General features: G+C 37.7%; 1 protein-coding gene and 1 pseudogene across 1 annotated transcript in view; both read left to right on the top strand.

Annotated features, from left to right (window-relative positions):
- The window catches only part of RBL1 (RB transcriptional corepressor like 1), a 46,098-nt gene extending 32,515 nt beyond the window's left edge, over positions 1–13,583 (top strand). The window contains exons 17-22 of the mRNA XM_074347252.1: positions 2,766–2,942; positions 4,408–4,479; positions 5,998–6,088; positions 8,594–8,742; positions 10,156–10,320; positions 11,794–13,583. Coding sequence (XP_074203353.1) covers positions 2,766–2,942; positions 4,408–4,479; positions 5,998–6,088; positions 8,594–8,742; positions 10,156–10,320; positions 11,794–11,964 — 825 coding nt within the window. The 3' untranslated portion in view covers positions 11,965–13,583. The remainder of the gene's footprint in view (positions 1–2,765; positions 2,943–4,407; positions 4,480–5,997; positions 6,089–8,593; positions 8,743–10,155; positions 10,321–11,793) is intronic.
- A 4,881-nt stretch (positions 13,584–18,464) lies between these two features.
- On the top strand, positions 18,465–20,393 carry LOC141573981 (glucosamine-6-phosphate deaminase 1-like; annotated as a pseudogene).
- Positions 20,394–27,119: the final 6,726 nt, after the last annotated feature.

Below are 27,119 nucleotides of genomic sequence, written 5' to 3'. Positions count from 1 at the left end.
GATTGCTTTGAGTAGTGTTGACGTCTTAACATTAAGTCTTCCAGTCTGTGAATATACATTGTATTTCCATTTATTTGTGTTTTCTTCAATTTCTTTCAGCAACATTTTAGTTTTCATTGTACAAATTTTTGCCTCCTTGGTTAAGTTTATTCCCAGGTATCGTATTCTTTTTTCATGCTATTGTAAATGAAATCATTTTCTTAATTTCATTTTTGGATTGTCCATTGTTAATAGTATAGGAATGAAAGTGATTTTTGTGTGTTGATTTTGTATCCTGCAACTTTGCTGAATTTGTTTTCTAGTTCTTTTTTTTATAAATGAACTCCAGGGTTTTCTGCTTTTCTTCACATAAAATCATGTCATCTGCAAACAGAGATCATTTGACTACTTTTCCAATTTGAATTCCCTTTATTTCTTTTTCTTGCCTAGTTGCTCTAGCTAGAACATCCAGTACTCTGTTGAATAGAAGTGCTAAAATTAGGCATCCTTATCTTTTTCCTGATCTTAGAGGAAAAGCTTTCATTGTTTCAATTTGAGTATAATGTTAGCTATGGATTTTTCATATATGGTTATTTATTATGTTGAAGTAGTTTCCTTCTGTTCTTAATTTGTTAAGTATTTTTATAACAAAAGGGTGTTGAATTTTGTCAGATGCTTTTTTCTGCATCAATCTTGAGATAATCATCATTTTTCCCTTCTTTCTGTTAAGGTAGTATATTACACTGGTTGATTTTCATATGTTAAGCTATCTTTTCATTCCAGGAATAAATCCTACTTGGTCGTGGTATATAATCCTTCTAGTGTATGCTGTTGCATTCAGTTAGTAGCATTCAGCTAGTATTTTTGGGAGGATTTTCACATCAATAAGAAATTCTGGTCTGTAGTTTTCTTTGCTTATAGTGTGTTTGTCTAGCTTTGGTGTCACGTAACATACCTTTAGCCTTTATAAAAAACATGTTTGGTCTCTTAAAGAACATTATGATCTTGATGAGCTATGTTTGGACTCGGGCTCATAGGATTTGATTCCATTTCCTGAAATAATTTATGTTTCCTGCCAGCTTGAATACATAACTTTGAGTAAGCAGTTGGCCATCTTGTGGCATTTACTGAAAACTCCATTGTGTTATGTTGCTTTAGATTGTAGTTCATTGTGTGTATCCTGGATCTTGTGGATAAGCTTAAATTACTGAAAATTCATTATAAAGATTGGTGGAACACTACAGGGAAGCTGTATAATTTTTATCATAAATCCAGTGTGTCACCTTTTAAGATTTGACTAGTTCTCATTATAATGCCCAAGCTATTTTAGTATTAATGCAATGGGACTAAAAGATTTAACATAGAAATAATGTCAACTTATACCTTTTACAAGTACCTTGAATGAATCACTGGTGGCTTTGGAGTCAACCCTTGTCTCTCTTCCATCACGTTAGTGTATTGGATAGCTAAAATTCATTTTTGAGCTCAAATTTGTGGATTTTTTCCTCTGCCAAAAGATACTTTTCTATAAAGGATGTATTTTTCATTTTTTTTCCCCCTGAACATTTAGATTTAAAGACTTTGTTCAAACAGTATAGATTGGTTTAGGAATACCACAGTAAGGTTACCAATTCATAAAATAATAAAGCATAATGCTTCTTGGATGATTAGAAATCATTTTAGATCTTGCAGGACGTTCGAGTCATTTGCATTAGTATCAGTTCATGTAAAGACTCTCTATGTAAAAGGTTCAGGACACTGAACTGAATTTACTCTGATGTACTTAAAAACAACAACTTGACAGAGAAAGACAAATACTGTATGATCTTATTTGTATGTGGACTGTAAAAAACAAAAAAAAAATCTCATAGGTCCAGAGAATAGGTTAGTGGTTGCCAGGGGCTGGGGGTGGGCGAAATGGGTGAAGGGAGTCAAAAGGTGCAAACTTCCAATTATAAAATAAATAAACCATGGAGAGGTAATGTATAACATGGTAGCTATAGTTAATAACACTGTATTGCATATTTGAAATTTGCGGAGAGATCTTAAGAGTTCTCATGACAAGGAAAAAAATTCTGTTAACTATGTATGGTGATAGATGTTAGCTAACTAGACTTACTGTGGTGATCTTTTCACAATATGTATAAATATCAAATCATTATATTGGACACCTGAAACTAATACAATGTTGTATGTCAGTTATACCTCAATAAAAAACAACAGCAACAACAACAGAATCTGGTATATCACTTATTTAACATTCCTTTTATGTGCTCATAAAAACAAGGTAAAACATAGGGGAAAGTTTTTAAACGGTTTTGCTTTGTGACTCATTTTTGGAGTCTAACATTTTAGTATGTTATGTGACATTTTAGGCCTTCCAGCCATTTTACCTGAACCAAAAAAAAAAAAAAAAAAAAGAGAGAGAGAGACTTTTGAACACTTGAAAAAATTATGTATTCATAATGGCCATGATGCAGGTAGATCCTGCATTTTAATTTTAGTGTTTCTCACTTAACGTAGTTGGCAGCACAGAGTAGCACATAACATCTTTCCCCCCCAAAAAATGTTTAAGGTAGTTTTCCAAAGAGAATTTTGTTTTAATTGATACTCTTCTGCCATAGCAGTGAACTAGTACTGTAGAATAGAGATTTTATGTAATTTAATGTATCAACAGCCTAGGTGTTTGTTAATCTTGGTCTGAAAGGAAACATTCATGGTAAGACATAAATTTGAGAAATTATTTACTTGGTTTTTTTGCATCAATGCCCTATCTTCCATCCTAGGTCTATCATTTGGCAAGTGTACGCTTACGTGATTTATGTTTAAAACTGGATGTTTCAAATGAGTTAAGAAGGAAGATATGGACATGTTTTGAATTCACTTTAGTTCACTGCCCTGATCTGATGAAAGACAGACATTTGGATCAGCTCCTCCTTTGTGCATTTTACATCATGGCAAAGGTAACGTGTAAGTTGGGGGAAGCTCTTAGCCCTATTTGCTGTATTTGCAGCATGACATGAAAGTCTGTTCCACTTGACCATTAGTTTGCATTAAGTTCTGTAAGCCAACTATGCCCACCATTGCTAATTAAGTGATAAATTCCAGCTACTGTATCTATTCTTTGGACTCTCCATTTAGTTTTATAATAATCAGCCTTCTCACTTCATAAGAACATATTGGTTGTAAAGAAGTTGGAAAAGATCTTAGAGATCATTTGTAGTAGTGTTTCTCTACACTGCTAATGTGAACAGCACCATTTCCATTCCCACCCCATGACACCTCTAATTTTGTACTTTAAAGTAAAATGATCATTACATTTAAGATAACCAAGTCCCAGAGCTGAAAGTAACTTGGCTAGAGTTACACAGTAAGTGACAACTTGTCATCTCCTGATTCACAATCTTGTGTAAAACAGCTTCTGTACTATATTGCTTTCCAGTGATATATTACACCCACCTCAGAGGAGCATTTTACTTTCCAGTTATTACAACCTGTTTTAAGTCATAAAATAGCATATCTTACTTGTTTTTAAAAATTCTGTTTTATCTGAAACAATCATCTGTAACCTTGGGCTTAACCACATTAACCATGCTGGCAGTTCTAGCAGATGTACATGTTAGGACCTTATTTTTAAGCTTTTTGACGCAGAGGACATGTTTTCAAACTCCTTTGTGACTCCCCTCTCATGTTGCCTCTTTAAAATCTCTATACGAAATAGGTATTAATAAATATTACTAACTAGTTATTTGTTTTCTTGAAAACTGTCAGAGTTCAGCCTTTGCCATTTCTATGGAGAACATCATTATGAAGAATAGGTTTAGTACTAATGGACAGTGAAATAGAAGAAGAGAGTAATTTAAGTGAACTTTGTGACAACAAATAGACTATAGGGGATATTTTTATGGATCATTAATTTATCTTCTTTCATTTGGCCACCATTGTGACTTTTTGATCTAAGCATTAGAAACCCTACAGTCTGTCCTGAAATGTTAAACATCTAATCCTATAATAACTGCTCAGATTTATTGTGAATCACCACAAGAATTTTCTGTCCTTTAGTATGTGGTTAATTTACTTTTAAATAAGTACTTAAAAACTAATAAAACTGGAGACTGCAAGGGATTCAGCAGATCTGAGTTTTCTTATATCATTCTTTTTATAAAGAAGTGCATTTTCAGTAGTTATACCATGGCAATCTTAGTGCTTTTGATTAATGAAACTATTAGCTGAGTCCCCACAGGCCACAAAGCCTGAACTTTTAAGGTAGTAAAAGTCATAAATGGTAGTGAATTTTAGTCATGGAATGGCCTGGGGTTAATGGCTTTCTGCAAGACTGCTCTCAGTGCCAGCCTATAATTGAAGTTTTTCTTCAGAGCCATTTTTCTTTTAAAAACAGTTGATAAATGTAGTTTTTATTTTCCTTAGGTAACAAAAGAAGAAAGAACTTTTCAAGAAATAATGAAAAGTTATAGGAATCAGCCCCAGGCTAATAGTCACGTGAGTTACATTATTTTTCCTCCTGTCCAAAAATAGATTTGTACTATTTCTCTGCTGACAAGTCATATAAAAGGTAAACTTCTTGTATAGTTTTACTATAGATTTTTTGGTTTAATGGACACCATCAAACTCAAGACAGTTCCATTAAAGAACAGTTTTGGTAGAAGCCAGAAATCTTGCTGCCTCTGACTCATCCGTATATTTGCGTTTATTTCTCATACATTCTCTTATTCCATTTGTTCATTTGTTGAGTGGTGACATTTTCCACTAGAAAATCTAATAAAAAATATATGATAATCTTCAATTGTATGAGACTTGATTCTCTGATGATATTTAAATCCAGTGAAATTTGAGGACTTATTAACTTAAGTTGAGCTTCTTTTGCCATCTGCTAAGAACCTTAATATTTGCATCTTTGAATAGATATCAGGCATTTCTGATAATGCTATTAAAATAGCCATAGTGAGAATTCTGTACAGCCTTTCAGTCATGGAAATATAAAATGTTAGCATAGTGGCCTGGCACATGGTAAGCATTTAATAACTGTTAGCTCTATATTATTGTTATTATTGTACCTGAAAAGCAAAGGACCAGGTTATCTTAAGGCTTTGGCTGTGCAGGAGCCTGATTCCTCTGCTGTAAAGGAGCATAATGGCTTCTCTGGCCCTGGTGATCTGCCATCTTAGACAGGACAAAAGATGTGGTGGCTCATATATCCCTGGCCCTGGTACCAGTAGCTGTATTCTCTTCTAAGAGAGCCCTGCAAATAATTTCACTTGTTTACTCAAACCCCAAATACACTGATTGCAATATAGAGATATTAGAAGAGCCAAATATAGGCATTTGTTGTATCCTGTGACAGGCCAGAAGAGGCCTAATTTCTGGGCCTCATCAGAAAGATCCCTCCCTCAGGAACAGAGCTTTCAGAGGTTCAGAGTATCCCTAAAGATCATTAAGGTGAAGTTAGTGTGGGTCAAAAAGTGGGCCAAGCCACAGCTTCCTAAATATTCTCTCAATACCAATGTCCATAGGATGAGGGGAAATGGGTTGTGTCTTTCCACTATCTTGGAGGTGAAAAATAGTTTAGGGGCAGGGAGGCGGACAGATTTTCATGTGGCCATCTGAAAGGAGATGAGCATGGGATGGGAACAGGAAAATAAGCCCCAAAGAGACAGATGATTCTCATGTAAGGAATTAAAAGGAAGAAGGGACAGGGTCAGATCTTTGAAGTTGCTTTTATTTGATGAAACTTGCTCATGGTGTTTAGTTGGTACTTACTTAATTGTTCTATTTTGTAAACTCCTACAATGGCACATTTTAGGTGGTAGGCTTTTCTAAGATGTTGGCCGTAATCTACATTTGCCAGGCTGCTAACATCTTGCCCTTGAATCTCACCTGTACATAAAAAGACAAATCCTTTCCAACTGGCTTGATATCTTGCTCTTCTTATTTTGGCTTTGCTTAACTTGTGCCTCTTTGGGCCTCAGGAGTCTTTTTTTTTTCCTTTCTGACCTATAGGTCTATAGAAGTGTACTGTTGAAAATTATTCCAAGAGAAGTTGTGGCATACAATAAAAACGTGAATGCTGATTTTGAAATGACAGATTGTGGTAAGTTGCCCAACTTAACATTATGTAGTACACCTTTGATTACATTGTACATAATACAATGGATGTCAGACAACATGGAGTCAGTGATATAGGTGGGGTGGATAATGCATATGTGTTTTGGGAAAAAACAAATGAGTTTGAGATAAGGATGGGTCAAGTGCCTTCCTCCAAAGAGGTTGTGTATTGAAACCATTAATTTGTGCCTTGTTGATTGTGTTTTAAAAGTTTCCTAGTATACTTACACACATTAATAAAACATATATAAGACACTTAATAAAATTCAAAAATACATCAGAATTACAGGGAAAGTATGATAGCCATCAGTGATGTGCCTGGGGAGACAATTAAGGACGCATCCTGTTACTAATAAGTGTATTGGTATTCTGCCACCACCAGCAAGGTTACCACCTTGTTGCTACCATCATGCTAAGACTTCAGGCACTAGTGATTTTTTTTTTTTTTTAAGAAAGGAGAATCATAAACTGACTATACTTCAATTAAAAAAAAAAGAAAGGAGAATCAAATGTTCAGTATTCATATGTTGTAAGTTGTGAAAATGCCTCTGCTGCCCATCTCCTTTTTCTTGTCTCATCTTTCCATTTCTTAGTGTGTATATATGTGTACAGGTGTGTATAAGTACCATGATTTATTTAATTCCATAATGTGGGACATTTAGGTTGTTTCCAATTATCCACAGCTTTGTGAGGAACAGTATTGTAGCTTGATCTTTGGTCTAGTTCTTAGAGAAAATTGACTGGGTCAAAGACTTTTTTTTTTTTTTTTTTTTTTAATTAAGGAACTGCTAGCGAGTATCTGGGATACACGGAGCAATGAAGTTCAAAAGAGTAGAATTTGGGGGGAGGGTATATCTCAAGTGGTAGAGTGCATGCTTAGCATGCATGAGTTCCTGGGTTCAATCCCCAGCACCTCCTCTAAAAATAAACAAACACCACCCCAACCAAAACAAAGATAATTAAATAGTGCAAAAAGAGAGTAGAATATGGTACATTACCTGCCAAAAAATTTGAGGTAAGTGAGGGTTAGCTACTCTATCTACAACATAAAGATTTCAGATCCAATTCTGCTTTATATACATTTATTAACATTTCTGTTTTGAAATGAAAAAGTTCATAGCTAAATAAAATCATGTTTAGTTAGAATCCAGGGTCCTAGAGAATAACTGTTGGAATTGGAATAACACAGAATCATGAAGACTATAGTATCTACCTCCAGAAATTTCTAATCCAAGAAGGACATGAAATCGTTTTAGTTGATCCATATAACAAGAATAACCTACAAGATTGTCACTAAACCAGTATTTACTGCCTTGGGACAGTGTGTCTCAGGACGGTAATAGGGAAGAGGAACTATGCATAGAAAATTTGAGAAGTTTAGAATTAAAGTGAACATGTGTTTTTTTCTAACTGCAGAATTTCTCAGAGCCTGTAATATACTAACATGTATTCTGAGTTTCTAAGAGAAGGATATAATATGCAGCATTTCCTCAACTTATTTGGTTACATAGCTTTTTTCTGCTCTATTAAGATCCAGCAAAAGTAGCAAGAGTAAAAAAGACATCCAAACTGGGACTGAGAGTCCTCTGGTGATTCCCTGTGGCTGCTTGGCCCTTGGACCATGTTTGAGTTTTCTGATTTTCCTAAGGTGGAAGCATGCTTCAACCCATATTCTCACTGTTTGCAGGCCAGTGCATTGAGAATGAGAACTTTTTTTCACATGCTGAATTCTTTTTAATTGCCAGTAGTTTTCTTAGTTCCTGTATGTACAGATAGGAGATGGCTTGTAATACTCTTTCCCCACAAAAAGTAGGCTAGAGGTCTACCTGGTATTGTAAACTTTCCCAGAGTTACACCAATAAATAGGAAAGCACCTTGGAGCAAGCTGTCATTTTATAGCTAAGGACACCAGCTATAGGCTGAGCACAGAGGGTCCTGTTGTGCATGGGAGATTAAGGCTCTTTGAGCACCTGTCACCTGCCATGTATTCGCAGAAAAATAAACACAAGCACTTCATTTTGCTTCTTCCTTAATATATGAGGATACACTTTACCTTTTAGGGTCATTCCACCTTTCTCAAAGAGCCGGTATGAATATCTGCAGGCCCTGTTGTTATCTGAAGCTCAGGGTTTGCCACTGCTGCCCGTACTCTGAAGCTCAGTTTAGCTAAACTCCAGCCCAGAGCTGGTGCCTATCTCAGGGCCACCAGTGACAGTGAGCTCAACAGGTAAAGTTGTGAAAACAATCTTGCTGAAGTGGTATCTAGAAAATAGAGTATCACTTTAACTTTACATGTTTGCATTTCTCAAAACTCCAATGGAATTTACCCACAATATAGATGGATTTCTGAACCTTTTCTAAAAATACTGTCTTACATTAAGATCTAGGTTTATTTGATTTTTTTTCTTTTGTATTGTGGAGAGAGTTGTGATTCAAATCACTAATTTATAGATTAAAGTACACCTATCACAACACTGAATTCTTTTGACAGACTTGGAAGATGCTACAAAAACACCTGACTGTTCCGTTGGACCAGTGAAAGAGGAAAGAGGTGATCTTATCAAATTTTACAATACAATATATGTAGGAAGAGTGAAGTCATTTGCATTGAAATACGACTTGGCAAATCAGGACCATGTGGTATGTTTTATATTTTACTACTTTATTAATATCTGTACTCATAATTGAATTACTGTGAGTTTATTTTTCTAGATAAGTGTTTCATAGTTAAAGCCTTACTGATGCATTTTATAGGGGAAAACATACTAATAATTAATCAGAGAGTGATTAAGGCTATGATATGACAGAGACCAGAGGAAATCATGGAAATTTTATCCATACTGTGATCATGTTGCTAGAAATTGTATATGCACATGGGCAAGGACTAGATGGGAACATGGGAAAATGAAAACAATTCTGGTAATTTTTTTCTTGGTTTTGATTTCTGTTGTTATATTTCTAAGATAAGTGTTTTTCTCAAGATAAAAAAAAAAGGAAATAAACAGGCTTGAATCAATAATAGAAGCCACACTACGAAATTTTTATGCAGACTCTAAACTTGGCAGTGCCAAGCAGATCTCTGAAAGTATTATCAGTGTATAAGCTGAAGTTGGTTCCCGGGACACCAGACTTCAGTTATAAGAAAATGGGACTCAGTAGAAGCTGCATCCAGCCAGGAGCCATATATGTGTGTCTGTGTCTCTCTCTACATTTCTGTCCTTCTGCATTTCAAGGAATATGTTCTGTGATTATCCTCAGAAGCCATGACTACTCATCCTACTCCCTCACTTCCACCTCCCCTGACCATGTGCAGTACTGTGAATATCTCTATCATTAGCCAGTTGAAAAAAAAAAACTAGTTTTATTAGCTTCAAGTGAAGATGATGAGTGAAGTATCAATTAAGGAGTCACCTCCATTTATTTTGGAATGGAATGGAAACACTGTATAGATTATTTTTAAAAAGTACAATCCTTTCTCAGGTAACTCTGTCCCTAAATCTTTTGCATTTTTGTATAAAGTCTTAACCATTTCGTTAAGAGATTTGTTCCATGTTGGATTCATCCTGCTGGCTCACAGAAATTCTCTGCTTCTCTTTTATTCTCTGTGCTGCTAATTTGCTTGTGGGTGTGTGTGTGGAGAAAGATTCTTATTGCAAGTGCTAGGACATAGATTACTCTTTGCTCCACTTTATGAGCATAGACATGGGGTTCCTATGCTCCTGGTTTACTGCTTTTTTGTCTTGCCCAGAATTCTTCAAGATTTCCTGAAAGATCCAGGAAAATAAATTTTAGTTTGTTAGTAATTGTTGAAAAATGAGAGTTAATAAACTATTTCCTTGATTGTTTCAGCCATAAATATAAGCTCTGACAGTGTAACTGACTCCTAACTAGAAGATACCAATAAGAATAAAAATACACTAAAGAAAAAAAAAAGAAAAGTTCCATGTTGACCCTTCACCCTTGCTGGGAAGGGACAGGTCAGAATAAAAATACGGTAGGATTAAAAAAAAGAAAACTTTTATCTTCAAAATACTTCCTCTTGTGTTATTTCAGATGGAAGCTCCACCGCTCTCTCCTTTTCCACATATTAAGCAACAGCCAGGCTCCCCACGCCGCATTTCCCAGCAGCATTCCATTTATGTTTCCCCACACAAGAATGGGTCAGGCCTTACGCCAAGGAGTGCTCTGCTGTATAAGTTCAATGGCAGCCCTTCTAAGGTAAGGTGCATGTGAACTCTACTGCAAAACAATTACGTACATGTGTTAAAAATTGGATTTCACATATCCAATTAGTAATCTTTAATCTTTTTTTTGCAAAGTTACTACTAATAAATATGCACTGTTACTGTGGCAAGTTTCCTGTGATCAAGAGCAGTGTATTCAGTTGAGGTAATTTAATCCACTGTGATTGATGTGGTATTGGGGGAGTTCACAGCCCATTGAATCCCTGCTCAAGTATGATCTTAAGAAGGACCAGTAAGGCAACACTTGCAAGTGGTCAGTCATGGGGAACAAGTATAAAGAAAGGTCTTAGAAGTGAAAGTTAATTTGGTACATGGCAACCAGCATAGTGAAAAGTCTGAAAGCAAAGGCCTCTTACTTACAAACAGCTCTGTGGTTATCTCCATGTTTATTCCTGTATAGTGATGAAGATGTGACAGGGACATGATTGCTGTTTTCAGATATTTCAAGGGCTGTCAAGCAGATATGTTTAGAATCTCTCCAGAAGCCAGAATCGCTACCAACTGGAAGAAATTGTAGTGGGACAGATTATAACTCAGTCCAAATACATGGCAGCTCTTTAACTTACTAGTTTCTCATTTAGTTCGACAAATACCTATTGAGTTCCTACTATACTTAGCAAACAAACAAAGTTGACTGAGATATAATACCTCACAGATTTGCATTTCTTCTTCATCGAAGTTAGTTTCCTATAAAAATGTTTAGAAGAAATTCTTGCATAAAATCAGAAATGGGATCAGCTGACTTCTAAGGAAGTGATTCCAAAATCATAGGTGAGAATTGCCTGGGCAGCTTATTGAACACAGATACCTGACTGAATCACAAAGCTCTGGCAGGCAAGTTCCCTAGACAGTCGTGATGCACGGCTTTCAGGAACCACTCCTCTCAGGCTGGTTTATAGACTAGCAACATCAGCATCACCTGGAAGCATGTTGGAAATGCAGACACTCAGGCCTCACTCCGGCCCTGCTGAATTTGAATCTGCATCATTAACAAGGTCCCCCAGATGATTACTAAGCACGCTGAAGTTTGAAAAGCATTGTTTCAAGAGGAGGATCTCAAACTTTAGGGAGAATCAGAATTACCTGGAGAGTCTGATAAAATATAAGTTGTCGGGTCCCGCCTCCAGAATCTCTGATCTGATTCAGTGGATACAGGGTGAGATTTGACAATTTGTATTCCTAATAAATTCTTCAATGCTTCTGCTGCTTCTGGTCTAATGTCCACATTTTGAAAACTACCACTATAAGGTAAATTCAATTTTTAAAATCACCTGAAAAGATTTGTTCTAATCACCCTTATTAGACTGCCTAGATTCAAAAAATATTCTCTACCCCAGTGTTTGGCTTTGGATGGAGGATAGAGGGCAGGAAAAAGCAGTTAGCTTAGTTCTTTGCTACTGTTTCCCCTTTTTCACCTTTTACACACATGTCCTCTATTTTTGCACAGAGTTTGAAAGACATCAACAACATGATAAGGCAAGGTGAGCAGAGAACCAAGAAGCGAGCAATAGCCATCGATGGTGATGCAGAATCACCTGCCAAACACCTCTGTCAAGAAAATGATGATGTTTTACTTAAACGACTACAAGATGTTGTCAGTGAAAGAGCTCATCATTAGTGCCCTGCCCATTTCTATGATAAAAGCACTTGTAGGTTGTTTTGCAGAAAGTTGGGGCTCTATCTTTCCAAACATTCAGGTAGTAAGTATCACTGAGTTACAAGAAACATCACACCAAAATTAAGCATTTTGGTTCTTTTACATATATTCAAAACACAGTAGACAAAGATGTATTTTGAGTTGAATTGTAAAGGAATGTTTTAAGTGCCTTTTAAACATATTAATAGTCATAGAATTTTTAAAATATTTTCCTTGGGTTTTTCAGATGAAGTAAGGAGAAACCTCATAATTTTTTTAATATAATTTTTTAAATAATCAAATATCTTCCTCTGGGCTTTGTGATATGAGTGTGAATAATCTATTTTTGGTAAGTGTGCTTTGAAATGTTTGTACTCACAATTTAATATTAAGTAGTGGTTGGGTCCCGTGGCATCTAGGCCAGAGGATGTTACATCAGCCTGTGTCTGACCCAGTGTAGTAACTCCACATCCAGGCGCCACTACCATTCTGGGCTGTCCAGATCACTTCTCATGCCCTTCCTCTCCTTGAGCAGAAGCGGATTTGTACCTGAATCCATGCATTACCCCCACTCCTTGCTTTCCAACCCTAAGCCCTCTTAGCCTGGTGTCGCAACCTAATAAAGAGGTACTTTTTAAAACTATTATCATTTTGTTTTCCAAACCATTAACTTAATTATACATGATTATACTATGTCATACAATTCTCAAAATAAGCTGCTTCTCAGTCTAGTAGAGTAAAATACAGAAAAGAGTTGTTAGAAACTAAATTTCCTTAATGGGAAATTATATTACCATGATAATATGTGAGATACTATTTTTGAGGTCATCATAAGATCAGTTGTTCTCAGTGTCTGATTGATTCCCTAAGGACAGTTGAAACCTTTTTCAAAACCACATTAATATCACCTCACGCCTTATGGTTACACTATACATCAGTAAAACAGCTGCTTATCACTATCCCCTCTTTGTTCTCAGTATCACTGAAATGTGAGTTTCCCTTCAAGTTTGATCACTGGGGCCCCTTAAGGATGTTTTCCAGGGCTAGGGGTGCAGCTTTCCAAAGAATCAGCTGTTCAATATTCACTTTTTCTACTGTGTTTTCAGAATCTGGAAGGACATGGGTAAGTCATTGTTAATTAATTTTGAGAAGATGTTAACAAATGTATATTTTTTTAACCACAAAACTTTACTTTTTAAAATGCAAAATATTTACCCTGTGTCTAACCGTGGCTAATTTGAATTAGTCAAAGATTTGACTATGAATTAGTAATTACAATTATTAGGAATTTTATTTTTAAATTTTAAGAAGAAAAGTGATTTTGGTCACATTATACTTTTCTGAAAATTACATCCTCATTTTTTGTGTAGTATCTACACATGTTATAAGCCAAATAACATCGAGTCTGCCTTGAATCCTTGTATATATTTTTATGTAGCTATAACTATTGTGTCATTTTCATCATCGTTGTTAATGTGCAAAATGTTGTACGTTGTCTTTATAAGAAACTCTGGACATGTTTTTATCAGTTTTCAAGACTGGATATCAATGTACATAAAATGGTTAATAAAATATTGGAGTTTTTGAGATTATTGAAAAAATTCTACTTGTGCTCTTTTCAGTGTGATTAGATGCAATTGTGCAGCCATCTAGAACCTATATCTCTTTAAATTTCTACTTTATATCTTTTAAATATCTTAGTATAACTTAAAACATAATGTTCTTGGTGCTTTCCAGGAGCTAGGAAAAGAATGGGGAGTGGCTGATGACTACAGGCTTTCTCATGAGGTGATGAAAATAATTTTGAAACTTGATATAGGCAGTGATTGTATAACATTGTGAATTTATTAAATGACACTGAATTTTACACTTTATAATGGTTAATTTTAGGTGAATTTCACCTCAATTGAAAAAAGGCCTTAGACACATATAAAGAAACAATTATTTCAAGACCTTGAAATGGACCAAATCATGATACTAAATTAAGGAAAAGGGTTCTTCTTAGGAGTGCTTTCAGGTGTACTTCTCCATTTGAGACAGCTTAAAAGCTCATTTTTAATGACCATTTTTATGTGGTTAGATTATGTTAAATCAGATTTTTTTTAAAGGTAATATTCCTTATATGAAAAAGATTAAAGGTTTTGTATGCTTCCCTTTAAAACAAGCTTTATTGTCTGCTTCCAAGGACTTCAAATAGCTAACCATTAAAATTCATTTCTTTTACTCAAAAAAAAAAAAGATAAATAGGTTCTAGGGGTGTAAAGTACAACATGATAAATATTGTTGTATTTTATATATGAAAGTTAAGAGAGTAAATCCTGAGTTCTCATCCTTCCTCCAAATCTGTATTTCTTTAATTTTGTATTTATGTATAATGATGTTCACTGAACTTACTGTGACGATCATTTCATGATGTATGTGGGTCAGATCATTGTGCTATGCACCTTCAACTTATATACAGTGTTCTATCTCAATAAAACTCGAAGGAAAAAAAAAGGTAATATTCCTGCATGTTTTAATTTTATTCCTTTACAGTACTTTCACTAAGTCAACAAGCCTTATTGGCTGTTTACTATATGTGGCTCTTTGCTAGGTGCTAGGGATAGAAGGGTGAACTAGGCACAGTTCCTGTCCTCAAGGTATAATATTTGTAGCCCATTAATAAAATGAGATAAGTATAGTAATATAGCTCTACACAAAGAGGGATGGTGTTAGCACAGAGAAGGGAATGATTCACTCTGCCTGGACAAATGTGTCAGGGAAGTCTAAACTCACTCTAAAGTGGGGGCTAAGTGGTATTTTAGTCCTTAGGGATGAATAACTTTGCCAGGGCAGTAGAATATTCAAAGAACACAACTCAGTAGAAAGGCCCAGAGGCATGGAAGTACTACTATAGGTTTGGGAAGTGCAGAAGTTTGGTGAGACTGGGAGGTAGTGTCCGTATGCAAAAGTGCAGGGCTAGAAAGGGGCCTTCCATAGCTGAGCTCTAAGCTGGGTAAAGAGCTCAGGCTTGGTCATTTCCAGTGGTTCTTAGCATTGGCTGCAGCTAGGGAGTTTTGAAAAACACATCAGTGAGTGGGTTTCTCCCCAGAGATTTCTGATTGAGAACCACAGCTCTAGGCCATGAGGAGCCACTAAAGAGGTTTTAATTTTAAGTGGATAATGACAAAACCTGATGTTTATTTATTTTAGAGCAGCAGTTCCCTAACTTGCCCAAAGATGAGGATTACCTGAGACATGTTAACAATACAGATTCCTAGGCCCCATCCTTGATGGAAGGAAATCTCCAGGGAAAGGACTTAGGAATTTTGTCAACTTGTTCCAAGTGATATTTACCCTCAAGCAAGTTAGAGACCTCCTGACAGTACTTCTCGGACTTGCAGAGTTTAGGAATCACTAGGGATTGTTAATCTTGTTAAAAATGCAGAGTCTGGGATTGGGCCTGAGATTTTGCTTTTCTAACAAGCTCTCACATCACGCCAATGCTACTAGGCCAAGGACTACACTTGGTTTTTTTGTTTGTTTTAATTTTTTTTTATTGAGTTATAGTCAGTTTACAAAGTTGTGTCAATAGGACTACACTTTGAATAGCAAGTTCTAGAATCTGGAAGCTATGTGGAGGATAGACTATGTTAGACTGATATGAGAGACAAATTAGTAGTTCTTGGTATTTTTGCACTTCTGATTGTCACAACTGGGCATAGGGGTGGTGCTACTGGTATCTAGTGGGTAGAAGCCAGAGATGCTGCTAAACATCCCACAGTGCAGAGGACAGTCCCCCACAACAAAGAACTATCCAGCCCAAAGTGTCAGTAGTGCCAGTCTTTGAATTAATTAAACACCTGGGCAAGAAGAGCTGTAGGCTTTAGTTCATGTACTGGTGATGGGGATAGAAAAGGAACCACCGAGGGTCACCTAACTCTGGTCAGGTGTGAGGTGCCAGTCAGGGATGGCTTCAAAAGGAAGATGACTTTCCAGAAAGGATTAATGGTAACAGATTCCAGGTTGGGTAACTAATACCCACGTGGGGTTATTTGGCATCAATGACAGACTCTTAATATGTTAAGAGAAGAAAATATTCCTTAGGTTTCAGATTCTACGTGTAGCGCAGTGGTTCCATCAAATTTCCCAGTGGTAAGAATCACCTTTGAGGGCTTATTAACTATGCAAATAGTGTAGTACACAAACAGGTTTGTTAAGCATCCCAGGCTACTGTTTTCCAGGAAGTTCAGAAGTACCTGTCTAGAGTCCAACAGAAGAGTTTAATGGCCAAGAATATGGAGATCCTGGTTCAAGCATCCGCCTTGACACAATCCACACCAAACCAAGTCGGACTTAACTACTTACCTCAGGTAGGTCGTCATCACTTAAGGAACTAATTAATTATGGAAAATAACATTCATCATAGAAAAATTAGAATGTGTATAAGCAAAAAATGAAAATTCTATTCCCATCAACCCGAGATGACCTTTTCAAATTTTAAAAGGTTTTATTGTGGTTGCCAAGGGGGAGGGGGGTGGGAAGGGATAGACCGGGAGTTCAAAATTTGTAGATACTGACAGGCATATGTAGAATAGATAAACAAGATTATATTGTATAGCACAGGGAAATATATACAAGATCTTGTGGTAGCTCACAGCGAAAAAAAAATGTGACAATATATGTGTGTTCATGTATAACTGAAAAATTGGGCTTTACACTGAAATTTGACACAACATTGTAAAATGACTATAACTCGATAAAAAAAAGTTTTAAAAATGAAAAAAAAAGGTTTTATTGCAGTTATTTTTCACATGAAGGAAATTGTGTAAATCTTTTATACTATGATGAATTTTTCCCAGCTTTATTGAGGTATAATTTACATAGAACAAAATGTACCCGTTTTAAGTGTATAGTTTGAGGAATTTTAGTAATTACATATGATTCTATGACTACCACCACAATCCTCACTTAGTTGTGCTTTGCTTTATTGTGCTCCACAGATACTGTGGGGTTTTTTTTACCAAATTGAAAGTTCATGCATCAAGCAAGTCTATTGGTGCCATTTTTCCAACAGCATTTGCTCACTTCGTGTCTCTGTCACAATTTGGTAACTCTCCCAATATTGCAAACTTTTTCATTCCTATTATATTTATAGTAATCTGTGATCAGTGATCTTTGATGTATGATATTATAATTGTTTGGGGCGCCGCGAACCACACCCATGTAAGACAGTGAACGTAATCGATAAATGTTGTGTGCGTACTCACTGCTCCACCAACCTGTTGTTCTCCAGTCTCTACCCTTCTCGTTGGGCCTCCCTATTCCCTGAGACACAACAATATTGAAATAGGCCAATTAATAAGTCTACAGTAGCCTCTAAGTGTTCAAATGAAAGGAAGAGTCAATCGATGTGGCAAACTTCATTGTTGTCTTACTTCAAGAAATTGTCACAGCCACCCCAACTTTCAGCAACCACCACCTTGATCACTCAGCAGCCATCAACACTAAGACAAGACCCTCCACCAGCAAAAAGATTACAACTCACTGAAGGCTCAGATGATGGCTAGCATTTTTTGGCAATTAAGCATTTTTTAATTACAGTATGTACATTGTTGTTTCAGACATAAGGCTATTGCACACTTAATAGACTACAATATAGTGTACACATAACTTTTATATGCACTGCGAAGCCAAAAAAATCTGTGTGACTCTTTATTGAAATATTTGCTTTATTATAGTGGTCTAAAACTAACCCCACAATACCTCTGAGGTATGCCTGTATAGAACATTTCCATCACTTTAAGAAGTTTTCTTTTTTCCCTCTAATATTCCCTGCCCTTCCCACATCCTCCCCACCACATGCCCAGGCAACCAATGGTCTGCTTCTTGTCACCATAGTTTTGCCTTTTGTAGAGTTTCATATAAATGTATGTATGCACAGAATGTAATCTTTGGTATTTTTCTGTCACTTAGAATAATGCATTTGAGATTCGTTAACATTGTACGTATAAATGTTTCTTTTTATTGCCGAGCAATTTTCCATACCTTTGTTATACTATAATTTGTCTTATCTAATCACCAGTTCATGGACATTTGGGTTGTTTCCAGTTTGGGGCTATTAATAATTATAAACATATGCATGCAAGTCTTTGAACATATATTTTTATTTCTCTTTTATTCCCTTATGAGTTGGATTACTGGGCCAAATGGTAAGTACATGTTTAACTTCATAAGATATTGCCATGTGCTTTTTCAAAATGAACCATTTTGCATTCCCAACAGCAGTGTGTAAGAGTTCCATTTGCTCCACGTTGCATCTACCTTTTTTTTTTTTTTAATTGAAGTATAGCTGACAAACAACATTGTGTTAGTTTCAGGTGTAGAGCAAAGTGATTCATTCATATATATATATATATATATATATATATATATATATATATATGAATATATATATATATACACTTCACCCTGGGGCTCCCACTGGGAGCGCCCCACTTGGCTGCTACAAGAAGCTGATGGAGTACTATAAGAATGGAGACCTGTCCTTCAAATATGTGAAGACTTTCAACATGGATAAGTATGTGGGCCTTCCTCAAGACCACTGAGAGAGCTACCACTCCTTCATGTGGAACAAATTCTTCAAGCACGTTGACATTTACCCAGAAAAAGCCACCTTCTGGATGGGAATGCAGCTGACCTGCAGGCTGAGGGTGATGGATGGGATTGAACTGTTTGTTGGAGGCATCAGCCCTGAGGGACTCATTGCCTTCAACAAGTTGGGTTCTGGTCTGGTGTCCAGGATTTGTGTGAAGACATTGGCATGGACACTACCCTGGCCAAGGCTAGGTTCTTCGGTGGAGATCTCACCATGGCTCTGACAGTAGGCATGGGCACTGTCTTCATCACAGGTGCTCGCAAGGCGTTTGCTCTGTACAAGGCCATCGAAAAGGGAATGAAAAATATGTGGACCATGTCTGCCTTCAAGTAGCATCCCCACACAATGTGTGTGACGAGGATGCCAGCCTGGAGTTGAAAGTGAAGACTTTCAAGTATTTCAGAGGTTTAATGCTTGTTCATAACAAGTTGGTGGACCCCTTGTACAGTATCAAAGAGAAAGAAACAGAAAAGCCAGGCTTCTAAGAAACCATAACATTGATTAGCCTTTGCTAATCCTAATGTCAAGTACCTCACTGGGACAGGTAGGTCTTTCTGGAATTGTTTTTAGGAGGACAGAATTTTATTTCTTTAATCTAGTGTGGTTACTCCAGATAAATGTGTGAATTTACTGTTCTTAGTATGCAGTATGGTATCTTGTATAGAGTTAAGCTATTTGTTCATAACTTAATCAGAAAAAAAACCACTCCATAATTTTGATGTCTGCCCCACACATTGAGGGGTTTTAGGTTTTTATTCTGCCTCTGAAACTGCTTCACATGTACAATACACTCCCGTCAGGAATTTCTATCATTCTGTGCACTGGTTCTCAATTGAGAGGGCATTAGGAGCTTATGTATATCGGGCAAAACCTCTTTGGAAAGTCTTGAGAGCCCCTCTTGAGGAGGCCTACCCCTTATTTGAGAATTGCTATTCCATATTAAGAAATAAGCTCTCTCAATGTGTAAAATCAGTCTAAGGAAGCATCCCCTCTGGTCAGTGACAAGTGCCGTGGGAAAAAAAACTAGCCCTTGCTTCCTTTCCCCAGTTTTTTCCTGCTCTCTCAGTTGGCCTTTCTGTGAACTCAGAGGACTCCTTAGGGAGGATTTGGATGGGTGAGGCTAAAGAGAAGGCTTTTGTTGACAGACTAAGAGCCTCAAGGGGCCCAGCCTTGTCAAACTCCCCTCCCTGACAGGCCCTCCCACACCAGGAGGAAGGCAGAAACCCTTTTCCCACATGAGCCCTGTGTTTTGTTTCAAGGTCTCACTGTGGCACCTCTTACACATTCATAAGGAGGCGATCCACTGGGCAACACAAACCGCCAAGATTCATGGTTGTGTTCAGCCAAGGCGATGGGGCCAGGGCAAACAGCTCAATTACGAGTTTAGAAACAACACTGGAGTGACATGTTTCCTGTGTCCCTAAGAGCTGAGCTCCAAGAAACATACCAAGTGCTTCTAAAGTTGCCTAATATCCTTTCCCCACTTTAAATACTCTGCCTTACTAAACCTCCCAAGTTCACGTGACATGGTCTGATGTTCCCAGAACATCAGGAAATATTCTCCCCCTTTATCCTTCACCCCTTGTTCACAAGATGAGTCAGTTGCTCTGCCTTCCTTTTACTCTTACGCCTTGATGGTTTGGTTGCTACCTCCTCCTTCTCCCTTTGAAGCTGCTGCTACCTCTGTTTCTGGGAAAGATCTTTCAGAGCCTGGCTCAGGCCTCTCTTTCACTGTTGTGTTTGGTCCCAGCATTTCATCTTTAGCTTTTATACATGATTGTGCCGTCATTCTGTTTCAAGCTAATGGATTGATGGACTTGTTTCCAATGTGATATTTTTCTATTAAATCTAGTGTTTTCAAGGAAAAAAAAAACAAGGAAGAATTAAAAGGGTTTTGGATTTTTTTCTGAATTTGTTTCAGATATTGGCATTTGGAATAAATTTTGTTTAGTGAGTCTAATGTTTGCAAACTTAGGAATCAGGCCTTATGTAATCTGTAAGATTATGGCACAAGGTTGTTAAAATACTAGGTATTCATCACATAGTGGAGTACCACACAGGCTTTCTGACTTCACTTGGTCAGGTGTCAGGACACAGCACCTCCCAGTCTTTCCTATACTTTTAGCGTGTTTTATTTTTCTTCCCAGAATTTATAATCTATTCATATACTACCTGAATCCATCACTTACAATTAAACTCCATGCAGGTAGTACATTTTTCTGTAGTTTTCCCAGAGTGTAGAATGATGCATTAAAGGAAGTATAGGCTTGACATTTGTTGAATTAATTAATTGAAGAAAAAGGCTTAGGAGTGCTTTTTATAACAATTACATCTCACAGGTATTAAGCATTTTCTGTGTGCCAGACTCAATTCTCATAAAACCCTATAATAAAACTGTTTTACAGAAGAGGGAATTAACGCTGAGACAGTTTTTACTTTAAATCTTTTTTACTTAAAATTTACTTAAAAGTTACTTCTTGCCCAGAATCACAAGATACAAACCCAAGCAATTTAGTTTGATAGCCCAGTGTTGTTTTTTTTTTTTTAATTCAATGAAGTTGTGGGTTTTTTGTGTGGTAAAATATGTATAACTTAAAACTTACCATTTAACCATTTTTAAGTATACAGTTTAGCGACATTAAGTACATTCACATTGTTGTGCAACCAAGCTCCAGAACTTTTTCATTGCAGAAGTGAAACCCTACACTCATCAAACAACAACTCCCTTTTTTCCCTTAACCCTGTCCCTGGCAACCAACATTCTACTTTCTGTTTCTATTGTTTTGACTATTTTAGATTTCTCATACAAGTGGAATCATAACAGTATTTGTTCTTTTGTGACTGGCTTATTTCACTTAGCATAATATCCTCAAAGTTCATGCATGCTGGAGCAAGCACGGTCAGAATTTCCTTCTTTTTAAGGATGAGTAATAATCCCTTGTGCGTATAGATCACATTTTGTTTATCCATTCATCCTTGGATGGACTGCAGCCCAATTTTAAACTGTAAGGTCTACAGTGTCTTTTAATATTAATCTCAAAGTGACAGATTTATATCCTCTGTATTCTGGAAAGTCCCAGGCTTTCGAGGGAAATTCCCTCTGTATTCTGACTTCCTTTGCCTGGGGAAACATTGTCATTTCTTTTTCGATTTTGCAGATTTTCTCACCCCCATCACACAGAGAGGAAACTCAGCTTATTGAAAGATTTCCATCCAAAAAGATGCTCATTTCAATTAAATATATATACATATATATATATATTTATGTATGTATATTATATACAAAATATATATTTTTAAATTTATAAAAATTTATAAATATATATATGTATATATATAATACAAAAAAATTGCTCACAACAAATATGTGGGGGTGGGGGGGAGGGGTCATTCATGTGTTCCAATGACAATCTTCTCCCTTCACTCAACTCTTCATTCCCAAACCCTCTCTCCCAGTTGCCTCCTGGGACCCCCAGATTCCTTGATTTACTGCATCTTCCCTAAACTTCCCACCTTAGAAGCCTTAGCACTAGCTTTCACCCATGTCCTGAAGATTCAGTGCCACCTTGAATCAGGGGTCTTTTCTCTAAGGAACACTGCTCTCCTCCTCAGAATCTAATGCCAGTTTATTCCCAGGTAGTCAGAGCACACTAGATAGGGGAAAGTTCAATTCCCTGCAGCCTCTCACATGTAAATTATACTTCTTGTTAGTACGGATAATTGAGGTCTTCTCAGTGTTATAAAGAATGTGAATAAGAATATACTACGTGTACTGGTGTACTTTAAGTCACAATATAGGGAAGTACAGTATATTTGTTATGCAAATGCAGCTCCAAAAATAGCCCTCTAGTCCCACCTAGTTTAGTGACTTTAAACCCCACCTTTATAGAAATTATGAAATTATTTTTCTTGTCAGTAACAGTGATTAACAAGTCCCTGTCGACTGAAAAAACAAACAAAAAAAAGCACAACATGAGATTTGTGAGCTAAGTTTTATTGGAGGCAAAATGAGGACCATAGACCGGGAGATGGTTTCTCAGTTCTGAGGAACTGCTCAGAAGAGGTAGGGGGACGTTGAGTATTATATATGCTTTTAGTGGAGGCAGCTATGTGCAGTCAAGGAACACATTTTGGCAGAGGCTTGCTGCTAGTAATGAGGAGGGTTGCTGAAAAACTAGCCACTGTACACTGATAGCCAAATTGAGACTCGGAGGCAGAGTTTTGGGAGAATTGGAAAAGAACAGCTTTATTACTTTGCCAGGCAGAGGGAGTCACAGCAGGCTAATGCCTTAAAGACTGTGAGCTCGCCTTGGGGTAAGGGTCCTGGGGTTTTATAGAAAAATGGGAACATGAGGACGAGAACAATCAGGCTGTGAGCAGGGGTTATATTCCTTTCATCCTGATAAGAATTGCTATTGTTATGAAGGAATTTAGGAGGGTCTGCCCATTTTCTTGAGGTTCAGTCCATGACCTTCTTTTAAGACCTCTAGGGTAAAAGGATAAGTTATTCTAAGAAAAGAATGCACAGGGAGGAGAGCATGTCATAGGATCAGTTTAGCTAGAAGTACAGGCCTAAACAACTCAGTAGCCGTCTTGTTAGTGTTCTATTCTTTCAAATCTGCATTTTTATGGAAAAAGGGAAATGGGCACTGATCTTCTCTGGCTGCTTCCTGCTGAATTGGGGCATTGTCCAGGGATTCTTCCAATGGAAGGAACAAAGATGATTATACCAATTCTTATGGGGTTTAGAAGAGTTTCAGTGGTCCTTTTACAGAGAAGAGGAATACAACAAAGTATAAGTCAAAAAAATAAATAGGCTCCTAGAACTATAAACTACAGGGAGAGAAGGAACTGAAATGTCCCTGAGAAAGTAGATCTTAGTTTCTGGGGAATCCAGGAAAACAGATTGGAGAACCAATTGGAGATTCTCAACCTGACTTCAGCACAGTAGGCATTGGAGTCACCTATGAATCTCACTTCTCATATCTCAGAGGAATGCTATGATACTGCCACTTTCATCTGGAATAAAAGTACAACATTCAGTGTGAATTATAGCACAAGTCCCTCCCTGGGAGTCAGTTGGAATATCCGAAGCCATTTGATTTTGTAACAAACAAGAAACAGGGGACACAGAAAGGATTTGTGCCAGGGAAGACTCCCCAGGATCCTGCTGTTTCAGGAGCAGATGTCTCTGTTAATGATTTTAGTGCTTTTTGCTAGATATGAGAAGATGCAAGAGTTTGGGCTTATAAAATCATCTCCTGAAAATATCTAACTATCTGAAAGCCTGTTCTGCCAGCTTTTCCCAGAGCATAGAGTGCCTCATTCCTGACCACCCTGAACTCCTTTCAGCATGTGTTGAAGGTCAGCAACTACAGTGGGTAGAAACTTAATCCTTGTAGAGGTGAAACACAAGGGAAGGGGACAGGGCACAACCTTTAGAAGAATGGCATAGCCATTGAGTATATAAACTGCTTAAAACCAACTAGCCCCAAAATGGTAGAAGATTCAACTTCCAGTAGACCTTGAGCCTTATTATACGCTCATTGTAATACATTAGCATGGTAAATGACACACCCACAGGCACCATGACAGTTCCAAGGCTAACCATAAAAGGCCAAAAAGTGGGAAGGACCTAATTCCTGGGAATCTCTGGCTCTTCCCCCAAATTGTTGGAATAATTCTCCCACTTGTTAGCATAGGAAATTAACCAGCCCATAAAACCCAAAAACCCTGCACCCTGGGGCCACCTCTCGCCTCCTGAGACTGCCCACACTCCTTCTATGGAGTGTGTATCTCCCCGAATAAATCTACTTTCACCTTGCCATAGCTCACTCTTGAATTCTTTTCTGCCCAAAGCCAAGGACCCTCACTTGGCAGGGTGTGTCCCAGGGACTTGCCTGAGACCTGAGAAATGACCATCCTCTCATGCCCTATTTTCCTGCAACAGAGGCAGATGGCAAGTGCCAATTTTTAGTTGACATTTCAAACACTAGAATTCCTTCAGATCTTTTCCTTGAGATAAGGGTCAAGTTTTTAGATGAGAAGGATTACTATGTAAGCAAGATATTTAACTTTGAGGAAGGAATGTAGAAAAATGATCAAAGTCTTCCTTAACACTTGAATCAATATCTATTTTGTTAATAGTGATCGCACACTTAGAGTGGAAAAATAGACAAGTATATATGAGACTTTATTTGGCATGATCTCCAATAGCAGAGGAGTTCTTGGTTATAACCAACGTTGACTGAAATAAATGTGCAGCCTAAAAATTGAGAGTTATGTTTTATTTGGCAGGAGGACTCGAGCTGGGATGACAGCCTCTCAGATGGCTCTGAGGGACTGCTCTGAAGAGGTAGGGGAAGAGCTAGGATATATAGGAGCTTTACAACAAAGACCAGGTAGTTGGAACAATAAAAGGTTACTTGTTAACCTAAAGAAAACCAGGGACCTCAAGTTAAGGAATTTAGGCCTTTTTATGTATGGGAGGAAACAAACATTTGGGCTTATTGAATTCATTCCTTTGACAAGCATCTAGCTATCTAGGGCCAGTATCTTGTCCTTTATTATTCTGAATCCCCTCAGAGTGCACCATTGTAAGTGGCTGCAGAGGCTGGGCTGCAGGATTGTCTTCACTGGTGGGTAGCAGCAGCAGCTGATGACTTGATGGCTTCAGCATTCTTTGTTTACTGATATGGTTTGCAGTATTTTTTGTTAACACCAACTCCATTGTCATCAGATGCCTGAGGCCTAACGACTGATAATCACTAAGTCAAAATATTCAACCTTAGGACATCAGGAGTGGATGTCACATAATACAAACATGTTGGCCATGTGTATCAACCTGCTAGGGCTGCCTTGATAGAAGACCACAGACTGGGTGGCTTAAACAACAGAAATTTAGTTTTTCACAGTTCTGGAGGCTGGAAGCCCAAGATCAAGGTGTTAGCACAGTTACTGTTACTGAACCAGGTCCATTTGCCTGACAAGCAACAAGCCAAACATGGAGATGACAAAATTTACAGCCAAGAAAGAGTTAATTCACAAGGCAGCTAAGCAAGGAGATGGGAGAACAAATCTCAGATCCACTTCCCTGAAGGTGAAAGGATTGGGGTATTTATGGGATAAGCAGGGTGTTCTTGAAACCAAGCAGCACACTACAGGGCCCTCCCAGGTACAAAAGCCCTTCCCTGTCCTCCATTTCTTGTTTGCAGGAAAAAGGCTTCAGTCTCCTAGACCTTCCCTGAGTTCCAAGTGCAAAGTCAGTTACTAATTAGAGAAGTGAGGGGATGCAGAAGCAAAGGAAAAGCAGTTAAATAAGAAAAGTAATGACAAGAGTACAGCAATAAAACAGTCTTAGTTCCTCCTCAATAGATACACGTAACAATCTGATACGTATCTCAAGTTGTCCTGTGGGAACTAAGGCTCCCACCCAGGTGCAGAATGGTGACCGAATGCAGAGCAAAAGATTTTTGGAACACCACCAGTTACCTTACCATCCACCAATCAGAAGAAAATCGTGCACCCTGCAGCCTCCATCCCAAAAGTTGCCTTTAAAAACTATTTCCTGAAAACCAGCAGAGGGTTTGGGTCTTTTGAGCATGAAATGCCTGTACTCCTTGTTTAGCGCCTGCAATAAATGCTGCACTTTCCTTCACCACAACCTGGTGTCAAAAAATTGGTTTTGCTACATAGCAGGTGAGTGGACCCAAATTCGGTTCTGTAACACTCTTAGGTGTGGAGAAAGGTGATTGGAGGTAGGGAAAAAGGTGAGGTAATCAGTGTTCTGCACAGGTGCTTCTGGGTTACATGCTTCTGCAAATTCAAAATGGAGACTTCTAGCATAATCTGAGTGTGGAGTTTTCCAGTCCTCTGATGTCAAAAGGCCATTCATTGAACAGCTGCTTAGGCCCAGATTTAGAGTTGGTGGCCCCAGCCAGCTCCCAGCTGGTTCATAGTGGACAGGAGCTGACTCCACATTCCTGTAAAACAATTGGTCTTCATGAATCTGGACAGGTATGTAATTAAAAAGAAGAAAAAGGAAATAAACTAAGGTGAATTTAATCAATGGAGACAGTTTACAAGCAAAAGGGTTTTAACAAGCTGTTCCATTATCTATTGTCCTGTCAGACAAGTTCAAAAATCTCTATTAGCTATCAGATTCTGTTAACTCTATGGGGCATGGTTTTGGGACCCCTAAATTAGGAGGCCCACCAAAGTGTGGGTTCTTGCTGCCAGCTGTGAAAGAATTTGCACAGCAGAGGCAGAGGGACAAAGTGAACAGCTGCTTTGTTGCTCAGAAGGGGGAATAGAAGGAAAGTGCTTGAGCAGGAAGGGAAGAAAAGCACTCGAGTGAGGAAGAGGTGCTCAAGCGAGGAGCTGTCAACCAAGATGGGTGGTAGGGATAGTTCCGCCCGGGTTGGGCCATGTGGACTTTTATGGGAAGCTTCTACCATCATGTCACCCTGGGTGTGATGGAGCCAATCAGTCCTTGTTCGAG

The sequence above is a fragment of the Camelus bactrianus genome, chromosome 19 (assembly GCF_048773025.1).
Source record: "Camelus bactrianus isolate YW-2024 breed Bactrian camel chromosome 19, ASM4877302v1, whole genome shotgun sequence".
NCBI lineage: Eukaryota > Metazoa > Chordata > Mammalia > Artiodactyla > Camelidae > Camelus > Camelus bactrianus.
Note: the sequence above shows the minus strand (reverse complement) of the source record. Positions and strands in the feature narration are given on the sequence as shown.